General features: G+C 58.9%; 1 protein-coding gene across 4 annotated transcripts in view; it reads right to left on the bottom strand.

The window, feature by feature from the left end:
• The window catches only part of TBCD (tubulin folding cofactor D), a 117,593-nt gene that overhangs the window by 10,121 nt on the left and 91,844 nt on the right, over window positions 1-15,628 (bottom strand). For 3 of the 4 annotated variants that reach the window (XM_037157768.2, XM_053661316.1, XM_053661317.1), the window contains exons 21-32: window positions 15,228-15,288; window positions 13,915-13,937; window positions 8,756-8,787; window positions 8,038-8,100; window positions 7,158-7,234; window positions 5,705-5,786; window positions 4,685-4,803; window positions 3,212-3,303; window positions 2,432-2,572; window positions 897-980; window positions 420-587; window positions 207-345 (exon numbers count right to left, since the gene is read on the bottom strand). In XM_037157768.2, the coding sequence (XP_037013663.2) occupies window positions 207-345; window positions 420-587; window positions 897-980; window positions 2,432-2,572; window positions 3,212-3,303; window positions 4,685-4,803; window positions 5,705-5,786; window positions 7,158-7,234; window positions 8,038-8,100; window positions 8,756-8,787; window positions 13,915-13,937; window positions 15,228-15,288 (1,081 nt within the window). The remainder of the gene's footprint in view (window positions 1-206; window positions 346-419; window positions 588-896; window positions 981-2,431; window positions 2,573-3,211; window positions 3,304-4,684; window positions 4,804-5,704; window positions 5,787-7,157; window positions 7,235-8,037; window positions 8,101-8,755; window positions 8,788-13,914; window positions 13,938-15,227; window positions 15,289-15,628) is intronic. The other variant, XM_053661318.1, reaches the window with a different exon arrangement.

Here is a 15,628-nt window from a genome sequence, read left to right as displayed (position 1 = left end):
GCAACCGGGCACCACCGGGGCTCCAGCCCGACTAGCCCTCCTCCCAGGTGCCGGCACTCTGGGCCACCCTGGGGACACACCCAGAGGAAGCAGCTGCCCGGTGACCAGCTTCCCCAGGAGACCCAGCAGGGAGAGGGACAGCGCAGCCCCAGAGCGCACGTCCCAACCCCTGGCCCACGCCCAAACAAGGACAGACGCGCCCTCACCGTGGACTCTGTGAGACCGCCCACGGACACTGCCAGGCCCAGCAGCACGTGGTAGCGGTAGGTGGGCAGCCCGAGCAGCCGGGTGATGCGTGGGAAGGCCTGGGATGGTGCCACCCAGTTGACGGAGGCCACATCAGACCTGCAACACAAGCACAAGCTTAGGTTCCTGGCACCCCTTCCCACTAGGCAGGCAGGTGGCCAGAACCCCAGTACCTGGGAAACAGCTTTTCCAGCTCCCCACGGTGCGGCACATGGAGGACAGTGGGGCCGGCTGGTCCGGCAGCATGCAGCAGTGTCATGAACACACGCGCGGCATGTGCACGGAAGTGATCGATCTTCTCGCTCGCCTGCTGGGCCAGGCAGCACATGACCTGCTGGCAGCTGTCAACCGAGATTCCAGCGTTAGCGCAGCTCCAGCCGGAGGCACCTGTGCGGAGCACGCGGCTGGGCCCCAGGGCAGCCGATCGGCTCCCAGATGCCTTAGCACAAGGTCTCAGGTAGGAGCAGTCCAGGACCCCAGCTACAGCAGGCACTGGGGGCAAGGGCTCGAATCTGAGAAGTGGCCCCTCCCTACGCCTCACCCAGGAATAGCTGTCCTCCAGCAGGCCTGAGCCCCGATGGACGGGGATGTCTGGGCATGAGCTGTGGGTGGGGAGGCAGACAGAGGGTGGTGGCAGGGAGGACACTCACATGGGAGCCTCGATCAGCTCTGGCTGGTCCCTCCCCAGGAGAAGAGTCAGGTCCATCAGACTGGTCATAGCAGCCTCTCGGACCCTGCAGGGGGAGGGGACATGAGGACAGGCTCCCCGGCAGCTGCGCCCTCAGCCCTGGGGGTCTCAGGGACTGCACCAGCGCTCTGCGCGCGGTGGGTGGTCTGTGGAGCAGCACAGGCGGCCGGTGGCCTGGCCTGCCCTCTAGGAGTGTTTGAACCCATGAAAGGTCTGGTCCGTCAAGGGTGTGACCCGCAGATAGCCGGGTCCCAGCCCACTGTCACAGCTGCCCTTGTAGCAGCAGCAGCACCGATTTCCCCAAGAACCGTGAAACGCAAAACACACCCACGCTAGGAAGCTTTCTCCCAGCAGAAAAACCGAGGGCTTTCTGGCTTTGCCTGTTCCTGCCGCCCAGCAGGTATCCAGATCAGGAGGGCTCTGTCCACGCACGAGGACATGAAGCTCCCGTGCGAGGAAACAACACGCTTAAAGACAGTTTGAAGAGCTAAGCCCAGGCTGTGACTGGCCTAACTCCTGAGTGAAAGAAGCACTTCAAACTTGGGACACTCCAATTTACTCAACCTGGATGGGACACAGCTGGGCTGTGGGGTCACAGACACAACGGGCCAGCAGGTCCCACGGGCCTGGGGCACCCACCCACCCGCCCTCCAAGGAGTGAACGCCGCACCTCGGGGAGACAGCCTGTGCCGTTCCAACTGGAGAGGGGGGTGCATGGGCCTCGGCCGGTGGGAGGCCTGGCCAGTGCGGCACTGAGCGCAGGCACAGGTGCTCAGAGCTGCGGGGCAGACGTGGGCAAGGGAGTGGCCGACAGGAGCGGGAGAGATCCAGACACCAGGGTGTGGCCACCAACCAGTCCTGCTGCTCAGGACAGGGACGGCTGGGGCATCAGGGAGCAGGCGCAGTGCTCCCCCAGGAGCCCCCACCTCCGTGGACACAGCGCTCCGGGGAAAGGCTGCGCACACCCTGCCCACGCAGTCAGCCTACCACTTGCTCAAAGAAAATTACATGACCCAGAGCCTCTACGATTTTGACCAATCTCAGAATTCAGTCAAAAATGAAATGTTTAAAAACAAAGACCAAGTGCTGAAGTGTAAGACACGACTACAGAAACCGACCCACAGGTCACAGATGTTGGGGTGCATGGGCAGAGTCTTTCAACCACGAGGAAGGTGCTGACAAAAAAAAAAAGAAAATGGTAGAAAAGTAATGAAAAAGAGACAAGACTTTCTACAGAGAATCAGAATCTCTGAAAAAGGACCGAAGACCAAACACACCGAGATGACAAATTCACAGGAGACCCTGCACGGGCACAAGGAGTCTGTCACCACAGGTGCAGCAGGCCTGGCCTCTGGAGCTGCCAGGATCCCCGAAGGGAACCCCAAGTGGCTTCCTCCTGGGCCCATTTTCACTCTGGGGGGGCCACGGCGGCAGCTGGAACTCCGGTGAGGACCCGCCGTCCTTCTGTTAGAACTGTGAGGAGCCGCTCGGACTTACCAGGCGCCCACGTCCCCACGGCTGTCGGTGGTGTAGTCGCTCAGGCAGGCCAGCAGCGTGCGGTAGATCTGGGCGACGTTCCCTCTGCACACCACCGCGTCTGGGGCCCCTTCGGCTCTCACTCCGACGGTCTGGCAAACCCTGGAATCAGACGTGTGAAGGAGCTCACGTCTGTCCGCGAGTCCCGTCCGACCTTCCCTGCGTTCATGCTGTTCTGACCTGACGTGTCCCTCCTCGTAGGACACGGTAACTCAGAGCCTTGCTGATGCAGCGCTGTCCTTTGGAACCACACTTCCCTGTGTCTGCAGCTAAAAGGGACACAGGGAGGCCGTGTGGCTGGGCCCTCCTGGCTTTCCGCCCGGGCGGAAGGGGATGGGGTCGCAGAAGGAGCATATGGGCCCCATACAGCCGGGCCTCCAGCGTGGGCGGGATAGGACGGCACGCCGGGCGTGTGCGAGTTTGTGAGCAAGGACCAGAGACTCTGCGTGCGTCCCCCCCCACCCAGCCTTTGAAGGGCTACAGTTTCCTAAAGTGAAGAAGTGCTCACACCACGGGCATAATGTTGCCTTTGATGAGGGCAAAACTGTCAGTGAGCCTCTGAGTTGAAACTGTTCTGTATCAACCCTCTGAAAAGAATCTAGGAAATGAAAAATAATCTTTGCTTCTAAGCAGATGTGTCACCTGACACCGGACTTCTCACGCCAGCCATGGGCACCCCCGTGCATGGGGCTGGTGGCATCCGGGAATAGCGCCTTGGGGAGGAGGGCAGGTGGGACTCACTTGGCAATGGCCTTCAAGGCATCCCGCCGGGACTCTGCGAAGCTCACGTTCTCCGGGGAAATGTGGGTGACGGCTCCTAACCCCGCCAGAACCTGAAAAGCAACCACCAGTCACCTACAGACCAGCGGCCATGGGACAAGTGTACTTTCCACGCAGGTGGGGACTTGGCCCTGGGGCTGTGCTGCTGTGTCTGCCCCAGGGGTCGCCTCCAGCCTTCCCACTGCAGGGACCCTGCCCTGTTCTGTCCCACTGCCTACAGCCAGCACCGATGACAAATGCAGCAGCACCTGTAACTTGATCTGTTACTGCTTGAAAGGACAGTTCAGTCCTAAGTCTGGTGAATCACACGGGGAAGCCTCAGGGTCCGGTGTGGTGGACCCCACGGCACACTGGGCAGGGGAAGACGACACCAGGGAGGGACGTGCCCGGGCAGTGGTGGCGTGGATGTCTGGGAGGTGGGTCAGCAGGATGCTCGGATTGGGGGTAAAGGGGACACGGGAGCTTGGTGACTGAGGCCAGCAGGGTCTGGCAGGACGTGCCTGACCAGTGGCAGTGGGTACCCTCTCTTGCAGGGAGCTCAGGACCAAGTCAGGGTGCCGGGAAGGCGAGGCCCATGCAGAGCTCGCAGCACACGTTTCAGGGTGACCCTGGGGAAGCCGGTCAAGAGGAGGAAGGGAGGCGGGGAGGAGCGCGCTGGCGTCATCCCTGGGGCACAGGCGACAGAGCAGGAGATGTGAACCCGGTTCTTGGTGAGGCCGGAAGAAGCCTCTGCCATCCCTCACCTTTGCCCTCAGAAAGCGTGGGTGGCACAGGAAACATCTCCGGCCCTTCCCTGTCACAGACAGCGAGGACAGACGGCTGCAGGCAAAGCTACCCCGCACCCTGAGGGACCGTCTCCAGGGGGCTCTGCCGCGTGCACATGCAGTCTCAGGACAGGCGTCTCTGCCCAGACCAGAGGTCTGCCCTCCTCTGTCCCAAGCCGCCACCACCTTGAAGGTGAGGCACCTCACAAAGCAGGATTCTGACAGGTCGTGTCCTTCCCAGGCAAGCGGAGACCCCCCCCCCGTAGCCCTTTGAGAAGCAGGGACTGCCTTAGGCTGGCCTGCTTCGGGGAGGAATTCCTGGGGTGAAAGGGCAGCTGGGGTAAGGACTCTGAACCAGACCCAGCGCCCTTTGACTTTGGCCATGGGCAGGGCCAGCACTTGGAAATGATGCGAGAGCAGCTTCTACACCAAAGAATGGCTCCCCTTCCTAAAAACCGGAGGTCGGCTTTCACACGCGAGTGTAGCACCCCTGCCGCTCTTCTCACAGCCCAGGGGCTGGTGCTCAGGGCTCCTTCCCCACCACACACAGAAAAAGGGTCACTAACGGGTCACCCCCACCCACGCCTCGTGTGCATGGCCTCACACAGGCCACCCAGGCCTGCCCGCAGCGCCCCACACGGACGTCCCTTCCGTGCCCGCGCAGCCTCACCTGCTGGAGCCTGCCGCGCAGAAGGAAGCCGGGCAGGGCCCCCAGGGCCAGCGAGAAGCCGCAGCGCGTCATCTCCTCCGGGCTCTGCAGCTCAGCGAGACACTGCTCCACCAGGCCCTCTGCAAAGAAGCGGCAAGATGACCCACTGCTGTCCCTGCCTGCCTTCCACACTCTTCCTGAACATTCCGCCTGAAATGCCACATGTGTGGGCGGGGACCGATGCCTGTTCTCTGAGTTACAGGAAGGAACGCCACAGGCGACAGAGAACGGCTACGAAGCTTCCTGATGTGCAGATAACCCTTGTGGAGGAGGTCCTGCAAAGGGCACCGTGCGGAGGCTTCTGGAAACACCGGATGCCGGCTGTGCAGTGCAGCAGCAGCTCACTGTCCTGTGAGGAGGACAGAGCCCACAGGACACAAGAAGATTCTAAAAACTCCAACCAGAAAGAATAAAAGCAATGGTGTAACCACAGGCTGAATACCGAGCATGAAGCCAGCAGTCGTGCGGCAGCGGAGGCAGACAGTTCTGAGCTGACAACCCAAGACACGAGAGCCAGGAACACGTCACCACGCAGTGCACGTGACGGTGCTACAGAACGAACAGTGGAGGCGAAGGAAGACGATGGGCAGACAGGAAGAGGACCAGATAGAAAGGGGGAAACAGGTCTACTTGGAAGACGTGCGAGGCACTGCCCGCTCCGTGTAACTGGACCTCCAGAGCACAAAGCAGGAAAGGGTTCACTTAAAAATGTAACTTCGGCAAACGCTGCCAAAGGGAGAACGGACTCCGCACGTTACGCGGCAGCGCTAACGTGTCCCGGGAAAGCCGACGTCGAGGCAGGGCCAGGGGAAGCTGCTTGTCCCCAGTGGAGGAGACGCTGCTCTGTGCTGCTGCTCCAACCTGTGGGCCGGCGCGTGGGCCACCTGGGGGACACCGGGTCCCTGAGCCGAGCCCCTTGCCCCTCGCAGTCCCCCCAGGCCCCCAGAGGATGTGAGGACCGTCAGCCCAGCAGTCACTCACCGAGCCCGGCGCAGCCTGCCTCTCCAGGGCCCTCTGTGTGGCACTCGCTGCAGAGGGCGGCCAGGGCTGACACGGCCGCTTCCTGAAACAACGTGGGGCGTGAGCGGCCCCGCAGCCTCCCGGGCCCCCCAGGGGCGGCCGGGCTGTTCTGCAGTCAGGCCAGCGGTTCAGTTTGGGAACAAACTAAACGCATCACTCCTTCCAGCACGTCTGCTGGTTGTCGTCCGTCAGGTGGTTACAACTTACCATTCTTGCAAATAATAATAAACTGAGTACAACACTTCGTTTTTCTTCTACGCCATGCAAATTTTATGTCTTACAATGTAAACAGTTAATAATAAAATAGCATTTTTCTTTCCTAGCACAGGTTGTGAAAGAAAATGTACATGTAACACACCCAGACAGGATGTAGGCAAGGACCCTGGGCAGGCTGTATAGGGGAGTTGGGAGCCGTGAGCTCCCGGTAGGTCTCGAAGTTCATTTTAGGTGCACTCTCTTGTAGTCTCTGGCCCCGGTAACAGTCAGCCCGGTAGGGCCACACAAGCAGAACGGAAGATGGGAGGTGACAGGGACTCAGGGAAGCCTGCCATGATCACAGACAGTCAAGAGCAAACGCTGCATTTGCGAGCCGTCTCCACTTCCCAGACGGGGAGCAGCCAGAGAGGCAGGAGGGCCGTGAGCACACGGAGGGGCCTCAGCTCAGGCATCACGCCAGGAGGCCACCTGCACCCAGGCCTGCAGCTGGCGGCACTGGTCCCAGGGCTGGTATGAGCCAATCATGTGCATCTCCTGAAAAGGAAAATCTGTGGCGACGGACCTAACGCCCTCACACTCAGCCAAGAAAACGGCACTTAAATTCTACAGGAGGACAAAATTACTTTAAAAAAAAAAAAAGACGTTGAAGAAGCATCCTGCTGACCCGGCAGAGATGCTGAGATGCCCAGGAGGCAGAGACTTCCACTCTTGTCTCTCCATCCTCAACCTCAGAGCTGAGTCCCTGAGTGTCCCAGCTCAGCTGCCCCCACAGTCACCTGTCCCCACAGTCACCTGTCCCCACTGTGCCCCAACACATGCCTTCCAGAAATGACCCACCCCACAGGACCAGCACAGTGGGACTCCAGCTGCACCTTGGTCACCTGCGTGTCACATCACATATGCAGCTTCCAACCCCAAGAGCCCTCAACACAAGAGGACGCAGAATTCAGGATGTGAGGCTCAGGCGAGCATAACACCGGAAAGAGCAAATCTAAAAGCTTCACGTGTCCAGTCCTCCGTCACTGAGTCGCTTTTCCTGGTTATGAATCACATGCACAATGCCGTCTGGAAGTCCAAGTGCAGTGATGGTCCTGATCACATGGGTGTGACCCATGACGCAGTCTTTTGAAATGAACACTAAAAAAATAATATCACTTTCAATACAACGCAGCAAGTGGAAAAATCTTGCCTACCACACCTTGATCTGTTGTCTAGAATGACTTGAAATATGGTGGAGATGCCTCAAAGTGTCCTTTATCAGCCACTGCCAACCATCTGTCAAAGAAACAGAACCCTTTACCAGATTACTGGTAAGACTGTGTAGATAAAATGAAAGTCAACAACAAACAGGTCTTCTGCCTCTTAAATCAGAGTAGGTGGTCAACACTGAGGTGAGTCTGGAGAAAACTTGAACACCTCCAGGCTGTACAAACTCCGAGGACTTCGGGTTCAAGGCACAATGGGAGCCCTGGCTGGTGTGGCTCAGTGGATTGAGCACTGGCCTTCGAACCAGAGGGTCACCGGTTCAGTTCCCAATCTAGGTAAGACACAGGCCTGGGTTGTGGGCCAGGTCCCTGGTAGGGGGCGTACGAGAGGCAACGACACACTGACGTTTCTCTCCCTGTCTTTCTTCCTTCCCCTCTCTAAAAATAAATTTTTTTTAATCTTTTTTTAAAAAAGGGAAACATTTTGTTCCTTACTGACATCTGCAAGCTTCAAGTGGTCTTTCCCTGTGCCTGTCCCTCAAACGACCCCCAAATCCCCACCGGTAAACACCCAAACGTTCATCTCAGCGAGGTCCCACACTTAGCAGTGAGGCTGAACCTACGGTTCCCTGAGGTGCAGGCGCAGTCCGTCCCCGCGGTGGCCCGTGTGACCCCGCCTCTCACCCCAGCACCAGGCGTTGCGTGGCAGATGCCTGTCACCAACAACAGCTTCTTGTGGCCACTAAAGACCGGGCGTCCCAATGTCGTAAAACTTCATCATCCATCCAATGAAAAAAAGGTTCCTTTTTACTTTTCGGTTTGCAGGAGCTCTGAAAGAAAATGCTATGTCCGTCACTGAAGAGAAGCACTTACCGATCACGGCGTCACCTCTGAAGGGCATTCTGGAACGGGACAGCTTTTCTATTAAGATGCACACTGGGAAGAAAGGAGATAAAGGCAACATCACTTCTCCCAAAGCAGCCGCCACAGCGCCCACCTTGCTGTGCCCGTGTCTTGTGCCTCGGGGTAGGGACGGGGTGGCAGGAAGTCGTCTCTGCCGATCCCTCCCCGCCCCGGCGTTGGGCACGGCTGTCAGGTCAGGACCTGCGAGCCCCCCCCTCGCCCGCCCTCCTCCCTGGGTGGGAGGCTCACCCAGACCTGAGCCTGGCACCTGTGAAAGTCCACCAGACACATAGATGGGTCCCAGGTTCCTAGGCTGAGCTGACAAGGTGTCAGGAAATCTAGATCCTTGCATGTTGGCCTCATGTGAGTCCCTTGCAAATACTTAAAAGTAATCTGAGAAATTATTCTTTGCTCTACAGTTGAAGTAAAGGTTGGTGAAGAGGCTAAGGCAGCCATGTCCAACCCTTCTGTGATCCACAGGCGCCCCTACCTGCCCCCACATCCCAGCGGCCGCACACACACAGCAAAGCCCACGGGAGCCAGAAACCAGGGCCGCTGGGGAACACGGGGCGTGACGGAGAAGCGCCGCCACCTGCAGTGGGAAGGCCCAGCTCGCCAGTGCTAAGAGTGATGGCACCTTCCCTCCCCGACGGGCCCACCAGCCACAGCCTCCATTGCTCTGACCTACCTGCTTGTCTCATGAGCTCTCCTCCCAGACCCCTGAAATTGAACAAAAACATTCAGGGTTAAAATCCCTTAGTATATACAACAACATAAAAGATCCTCGCTGAGTAACTCCAGGCTCCAAAAATTAAGGTGTTAACTAGCAGCATGTGTCCCTGCAGGCAGGAACACCTCTGAGGGCGGCACTCGTGAGGTTCAGTGCACGCCAGCGACTGCGCGGTGTCTGCTCCTACACTGTTCACTGCTTCAGACAAAAAACCTTACTTATCAAACAGGACTTCTGTGAATTCCATCCTCTTGCAGTTGGGCAAGACCTGCTCTGGAGAGGGCGACTCTCTTTTTTTCAATTCCAGTGGACATTCGATATTATTTTATAGTAGTTTCACTTACAGAAAACTACCCTTTGCAGAGGAAGAAGTGAGAAAATGTCCTACAGCCATCATCCCCGGATGCCACTGCCCTCCCGGGTGTCACTGTGACTTTCGACTCTCACTGCGCACCACGGTCCTCACTGGTGTGACTCACACCAGACGGTCACACAGAGCCAGTGCCAATCAGAGTCCAACCTGTACTTTGTAAACACTGAGGGAATTTACATCGCCAGGAGGTCCTATCATCTAGCCCGAGGGAGCACCCGCTTACTCGCCGCGGTGGACAACAGCGTTCTGCTTGCTCTCACGATTATACCTGGCTAGTATCTGGTGCTGACAGCAGGAAGTTGGTGAACGTGACTACCAGAACAGTAAGACAAGAAGTCAATTTCTGAGACCTTGGCTTCTGCTTCAGATAGAGTAACAGAATCCAGATTTGCCTCCTGCCTGAAACAGTTAGAAAACTAGAGGAAACAAAGTTTCAGACACTGGAAACCGAAGCCCTGCCAAGGAGCACCAGGCGCAGAGCTGGGCAAGCACGAAGCCCCAGGGAGCTGCCGGGAGGGGACTGGGGCAGCAGGAGCGGCACAGAGACCGCCCCGGGGCTCTGCAGGGGGTCTCCGCCAGCTGGGGCTGATCCTGCGCATGGAAGACAACGAGCTTCCTGAACCTGAGGGAAAACCTCCTGGAAGGAGGCGGTGGGACACTTCCAGGAACCACATGGGCTGGGAAGAGCCCCATCAGCCAGAGCGGAAGGGCCTGGTGGCACACGAGCATCGGCAGCGCCCGCAGCCAGGATGGGCTGGCAGTCGGCGAGCTTGTCCTGGACCTGCCACAGGCTCTGAAAGGGCCGGCTGATCCGCACCAACACAGTGCCCACCAACAGCAGCAGCCAGCGCGGTCAAGAGAAATGGCACAAAACCCAGTTCCAGTGATGAAAGCCTCACAGAGCTTGGCATCCAACTAAGAATCACCAGGCAACTACGAGAAAAATGATGGGTACAAGCAGGTCCAGAAACACCCAACCAGCAAAGCAAGCACATGAGGTGGGTAACAGGGCTTTAGACTCTCCGCACATACCAGAAGGGGAGGGAAACACAGGCACCAGGAGGAGACACTGAAGGTACGTAGGAGACAAGTGCAACTTCAGCACGCACGCACGCACGCACGCACACACACAGGAAGCAGAACTGCACCAAATGCAACAGAAGTGGGAGAGAAACCACAGTAATACAAGGGAGAGCGTTACACAAATCTTGCCACAAAGAAATTCTCCGGGACTAAGGGTGTCGTGTAAGAGTGAGAGGAGCTGGTTCAAAGAGGCGCCTGTGGGGCAGGCAGGGGACGACACGGCAGGACAGAGAGCGGCAGCCGTGCTGCCGGGTGACGATGCCCAGGGGAAGGAAGGACCCAGGAGCCTGCCGGGACGCGACAGGAGGGCCGAGGAGGAGAGGAAGGCAGTTCCTTCCCCACAAATCCCAGGTGACAAGTACAGAAAGGAGGGGCTCTAGCCTCGGAATGACCACTGGTCAAGGCAGGAAGGTGCTGGAAGTCGGGGTCACTCGCATCTGGAAGCCACCCCACTCCCCGGTCCACTCTGGCTACGCCTGACCTCGTGGAGGCCACCCCTGAACCCGGGACTCAGATTCAGTACCACCCCTGCAGGGGAGCCGCGCGGGCACGCCTGCTCCGGGGGACAGCACGAGTGGCCACAGCAGCCAAGCCACAGGTACGCCAGAGCCAGCCACGGGGGAGCGGCCCAGAAGACCCAGAACACAAGACACGACTGAAGACAACTGCCCTGGACTCCGACCGAGAGGGCGCCATGAGGAATGAGAGGAGGGCTGAACACCACCACACACGGCACAGCGCTGCAGCCGCGCCCAGCTCCACGGTGACAGCGACAGAGGACACAACCCGAGTCCACACCGACTCTCCAGGGGCAGTGCCCGCGCCTCGGGCGAGGAGAGTGAATAATGGCACGTGGTTGGTTACCCAGCGTGGGGTCCCCGCTCCGCAGTAATGCGTTCTCTCCAGTTCTACAGAGGAAACACCAGGCCCACAATATACTTTCCACAAAGAAAATCGAGTAGTACACCAATAAGGAGACACGCTAGAAGAAATCAAGTGAATGGTCAAAATGCTAGTAATTGATGAAGCTCAGCAAGGACCTGCGGGCACTTACACGTGGTCTCCGGCCGGGTCTCCTCGGAGGTGGTCACACGACTTACCCTTCTACGCTGACCTCACTGAAGGGTGTTACTTTCTATTTATCCTTGAGACTCATCACCCAGACAGAAAACTTGCAAACGAAGAGCCGATGTGCACTGAAAATCTGTAAGGTGCCCTCAGACGCCTCCGCTTCCCAGGGAAGCCGCAGACCACGCTCTGGGGCATCTGTACCACAGCTCCTTGGTCTAGCGAGTTCAAGCCCTTTCACCACAAAGAAACATGGCTTTTACCGAGGGCAGAGAGTGGCTGCTCTGCTGGTAGAACGAGGGAAAGGCTGGCAGAGTCCACGAGCGGCTGGAGTGACCCACCACGCAGCCCGACCCAGGGCCCTCCCATGGGCGCCACAGTGACAGCGGAGGTGCAGGCCCCCCTCAGCCACCAGGGAACACCCAGACCCAGCCCAGGCCCCTCTGCACCAGGAGGCAGAGCCACACCCTCCTCTCGGCCACGGGGGTCCTGCCTGGGCCCCATCAGGCTTCGCCAGCTCTTCCCGGTGAGCAGTCCACTCACACACACGGGGGGACGACCACTGTGTGTTGCTCTGGAGGTGTGTGCACCGCAGGACACACAGGCCTTGCCCGCACCCCACGACAGGACAGTCACCAGACAACACCACCACAGAGCCTGTGACCTTGGGCGTATCTGACCCCCACAAGCAGGGACACAGGGTCCCAGAGGTGCTAGGGACAGGGCAGTCTGCAAGGGGGCAGGTCCGGCCCTGAGTGGAACACAGGCTGTACCTGCAGTCTCACTGCTGACAGACAGACTGGTCCAGGACAGGGTCTAAGACAGGCTCTGCCTCCGAGAAGGTTCACGTCAGGCACACGCGCCGACTGGGCGCGGCCCCGGGTCCACCGAGCGCCACTGCAGCTCCCGAGGGAGGCTCCGGTGCAGGCAGGACAGGCCTGCAGGGGCGCCGACACGCTCCGGGGAGGTCACGGACTCAGACCAGACGTGACCACACGGTGTCCCGGACACAGAAGTTCCTGACCGACAGCAGGGCCTGGCAGGCGGTCACGTCCTCGGCCTGCAGCTTCCTCGACAAAGGCCGGTCTTTGCCTCCAGCGAGCCCCACTGTGCCCTCCCTCATCTGAGATAACGCATCTCGGACGTGGGTCTCCCTCCCCCTGCATCTGAGGCAACGCACCTTGGAAACCTCCGCGTGATCTCCTTCTCCAGGCCCCTCAGGAGACCACGGAGCCCCTCGCTGTCTTCTTGGGGCCCCTGCCAGCTCCACGCACTGTCACTGTCATCAGCCACCCGCAGGGGTCCGTGTAAAAGTCTCCCCGCTGACTCTTCACCCAGCCCCAGAGTTTCCCCGCTGTGCTCTCTCCCGCCCCCTTGATCGACGACCCGTGGGTTTCCCGTGACCCTCCTTAGGTCGCCTCCGTGACCCTAATGTATGAAATAAGCTGTAGAACCGCCCTTCTCAGAGCACTTGGTCAGTCTGTGGAGAGTCTGCTGCCCAGCAGCTGTCCTCAGTTCGGCTCCAGCACACTCTCGACAACTCTCTGCAGGCTCCAACGTCTCCCGGTGGACGCAGCTGTAGCAGTGCCCTGGTCTCAGTCCCTGCACAGGCCCTGCTCTCAGGAAAGCTGGAGGTGGGACAAGGCTGAAGTTCGTGACCCTACTGTCATGTTAAAAAGCCACCGGGAAAAATGAAGAGGCACACCACAGACAGGAAGGAAATTCTGGAACATACTATGTCTACAAGAGAGCTCACATGCAGAACGTGTGAGACACTGAGAGTTCAGCGAAGAGGCAGGTCAGGGGGCCTGTCAACAAGCAGCAGGTCGGAACCGTCCCTTCCCGGGACAGGGCAGCTGTGGCGAAGGCCACTGGCCCCAGGGAGGGCCCACCAGCAGGTCAGCTCCCACCTGGGGACGGCCCTGATGAGAGTGAGGGGCAGGAAACGTCACCCCTTCTCAGAGTCTGAGAGTCTCAGAGTCAGAAGCAGAGAGGAGCCACGTGACCTGGCCTGTCGCTCCTGGGCACTCGCCCCAAAAAGAAACCACTTGTCCCCACCAAGGCCCATGTCAAAGTTCACAGCAGCTCTCCCCCGAGCAGCCACAACTGGGGACAACGCAAATGTCCACCCCCGAGACCAGATGGACACACTGGCACACACGCAACACCGCACACCACACAGCAGTACGGGGGACACCCCCCAACACGCACGTAACTGCAGGTCTCAGACGTGAGGCTCGGACAGAGACCGACCCAAACCCTGCAGAACGATCCCAAGGCCGACGGGGAGGGAGCGTCAGGAGGACGCACCTGCCTTGCTGGGGCTGCAGCCCCACGAGCCTCTGCGGGCGGCCTGCCCGACCCCACCGTCCCCAACTCCAACCAGGCGGCTCCGCTACGCTCCAGCTGAACCTCCACACACTCGGCTGACCGACAGGGGCAGAACCCTCACTTCCTTACGAGAAGCGACTGTGACCCACAGTCCAGTGAAGGGACAGAGAACAGACACTGCAGGACGACGGGGCGGAGCCGCATTCGGCGCTGGCAGGGTGAGCAGACAGCGGCGTGAGCACTCTGGGTTCGGGGAGCTTACCTGTACAACTGACGGTCACAGAGCTAAAACAGAAGAAAGGGGACATTGTTAACTTACACAAATTATGTGGATTTTTAACATAGGTAAGTGATGTCAGTGACAAAACAGGGCCCGGTGACCGTGTCCCAAGCTGGGCGGCCTCCAGGACAGAGCCCACTTCACTCTGCAAGCACCTCACTGAATCCTCACGACAGCCTCGCCTGAAGGGGAAACCGAGGCACTGGGGGCAGGTCTAACCAGGGTTCTGGTGACGCTCTTTCTACTGAGGACTCAGAAGCCTCTCGCGCTCCCGTCCCAGCAGCCTGGGGCCCACGCTGCTCTTTCGTTTGCCGAGAACCCCCAGGAAGTGGGCTGTGGTGTCCCACACTTCACAGAAAAGGGAAGACGCAGCCGCACGGCCACCGCGTCCGAATCTCTGCACTGCCTCCCAGCACCACTGGTCCCTGTGCCGTCACAGCGTCCTGACACCTGGAGGTGACAGGCCAGACTCCACTGTGAAGTGAGAAAAGCAAAGAGACTACGTCCTAGCCAGAATCACAGAGCAGGGTCAGGGCACAAACAGATGGGAGTCTGCGGTCAAATGTGCACCATTATATAAAGAATAAAAAGTCAGCCCTGGCTGGTATAGTTCAGTGGATTGAGCACAGGATTGGATCAAAGAATCGCAGTTCAATTCCCAGTCAGGGCACATGCCTGGGTTGCAGGCCAGTTCCCAGCAGGGGACGCATGGGAGGCAACCATACATTGATATTTCTCTCCTTCCCCTCCAAAGATAAATAAATAAAATCTTAAAAAAAAGAATTAAAAAGTCAATCTGGGACAACAAACAGTGAAGCCATCAAGGCCTTGTCACGAGTCTGGTGTTGTCCCGTAATATGGAGGCTCATCCCCCACAAGGTCCAGTCCCTCTGAGCAGCTGAAAAACAGAAAACACAGCCCTCCTCCCCAGAGCAGTGAGCACGCAGACCCTGGACACCCACCACAAAGGCACAGCCAGGGGCCCAGGCCTCTGTGCCAGCCCAGAGTCCCAGCGACAACCACCCCCAGGGGTGGAAACAAGCCCAAGCCACTGAGCATCCTGAGGGAGGAGACGCCAGGCACCCAGGGGGACGACACGAGGGGCTGACCCACCTGCACTGGCCTGGCTGCACCAGCCCCACTGAGGGCTGGACGTTCTGCCCAGGGGACAATGGCCACTTGAGAAGAGTTGCTCTCCCTTCCACACAAACCCCACAGGGCTGGTCTAGGGAGAACAGGTACCACCCCCCAGTCAGTTGAGCCCGAGCTGTGGCAGACGCCCCAGACACACAGACCTGCTGATGGATCTGCTTCAGGCCCTGCACCGCTGTCTCATCCAGGTAGTCTGTGACGGGCCTGCAGGAGTTCAAACACAGCACGTGAGACCCGAGCACCATGGGAGCGGGGACTCAGCAAGACCTCCCCTTATTCAGGTGCTTCACCCGCTCCCACAAACTCCTGCGGAAGGTCCTCCCCTAAAGCAACACTCACTCCAAGGAGTGGCCACAAGGACCAAATCGGTAAATCTGGGACCCATGGGCAGCTGACAAGAGGGACAGTCCCTTTTGTGCACAAGGAGCAGCAGGCTCCCAACAGCTGGTGTGACCCTGAGAAGAGAGACTCGATCTGCTGTGGCTGAGGCGAGGCCCTGCGACAGGCAGGAGCTCCAGATGCAGGCCCTTGACTGGGGCCCAGA

Source organism: Artibeus jamaicensis, unplaced genomic scaffold (genome assembly GCF_021234435.1).
Source record: "Artibeus jamaicensis isolate MK-2021 breed Jamaican fruit bat unplaced genomic scaffold, CSHL_Jam_final contig_2259, whole genome shotgun sequence".
In the NCBI taxonomy this organism is placed as follows: Eukaryota; Metazoa; Chordata; class Mammalia; order Chiroptera; family Phyllostomidae; genus Artibeus; species Artibeus jamaicensis.
The sequence above is the reverse complement of the archived record's forward strand: the minus strand, read 5'-3'. Positions and strand labels throughout refer to the sequence as shown.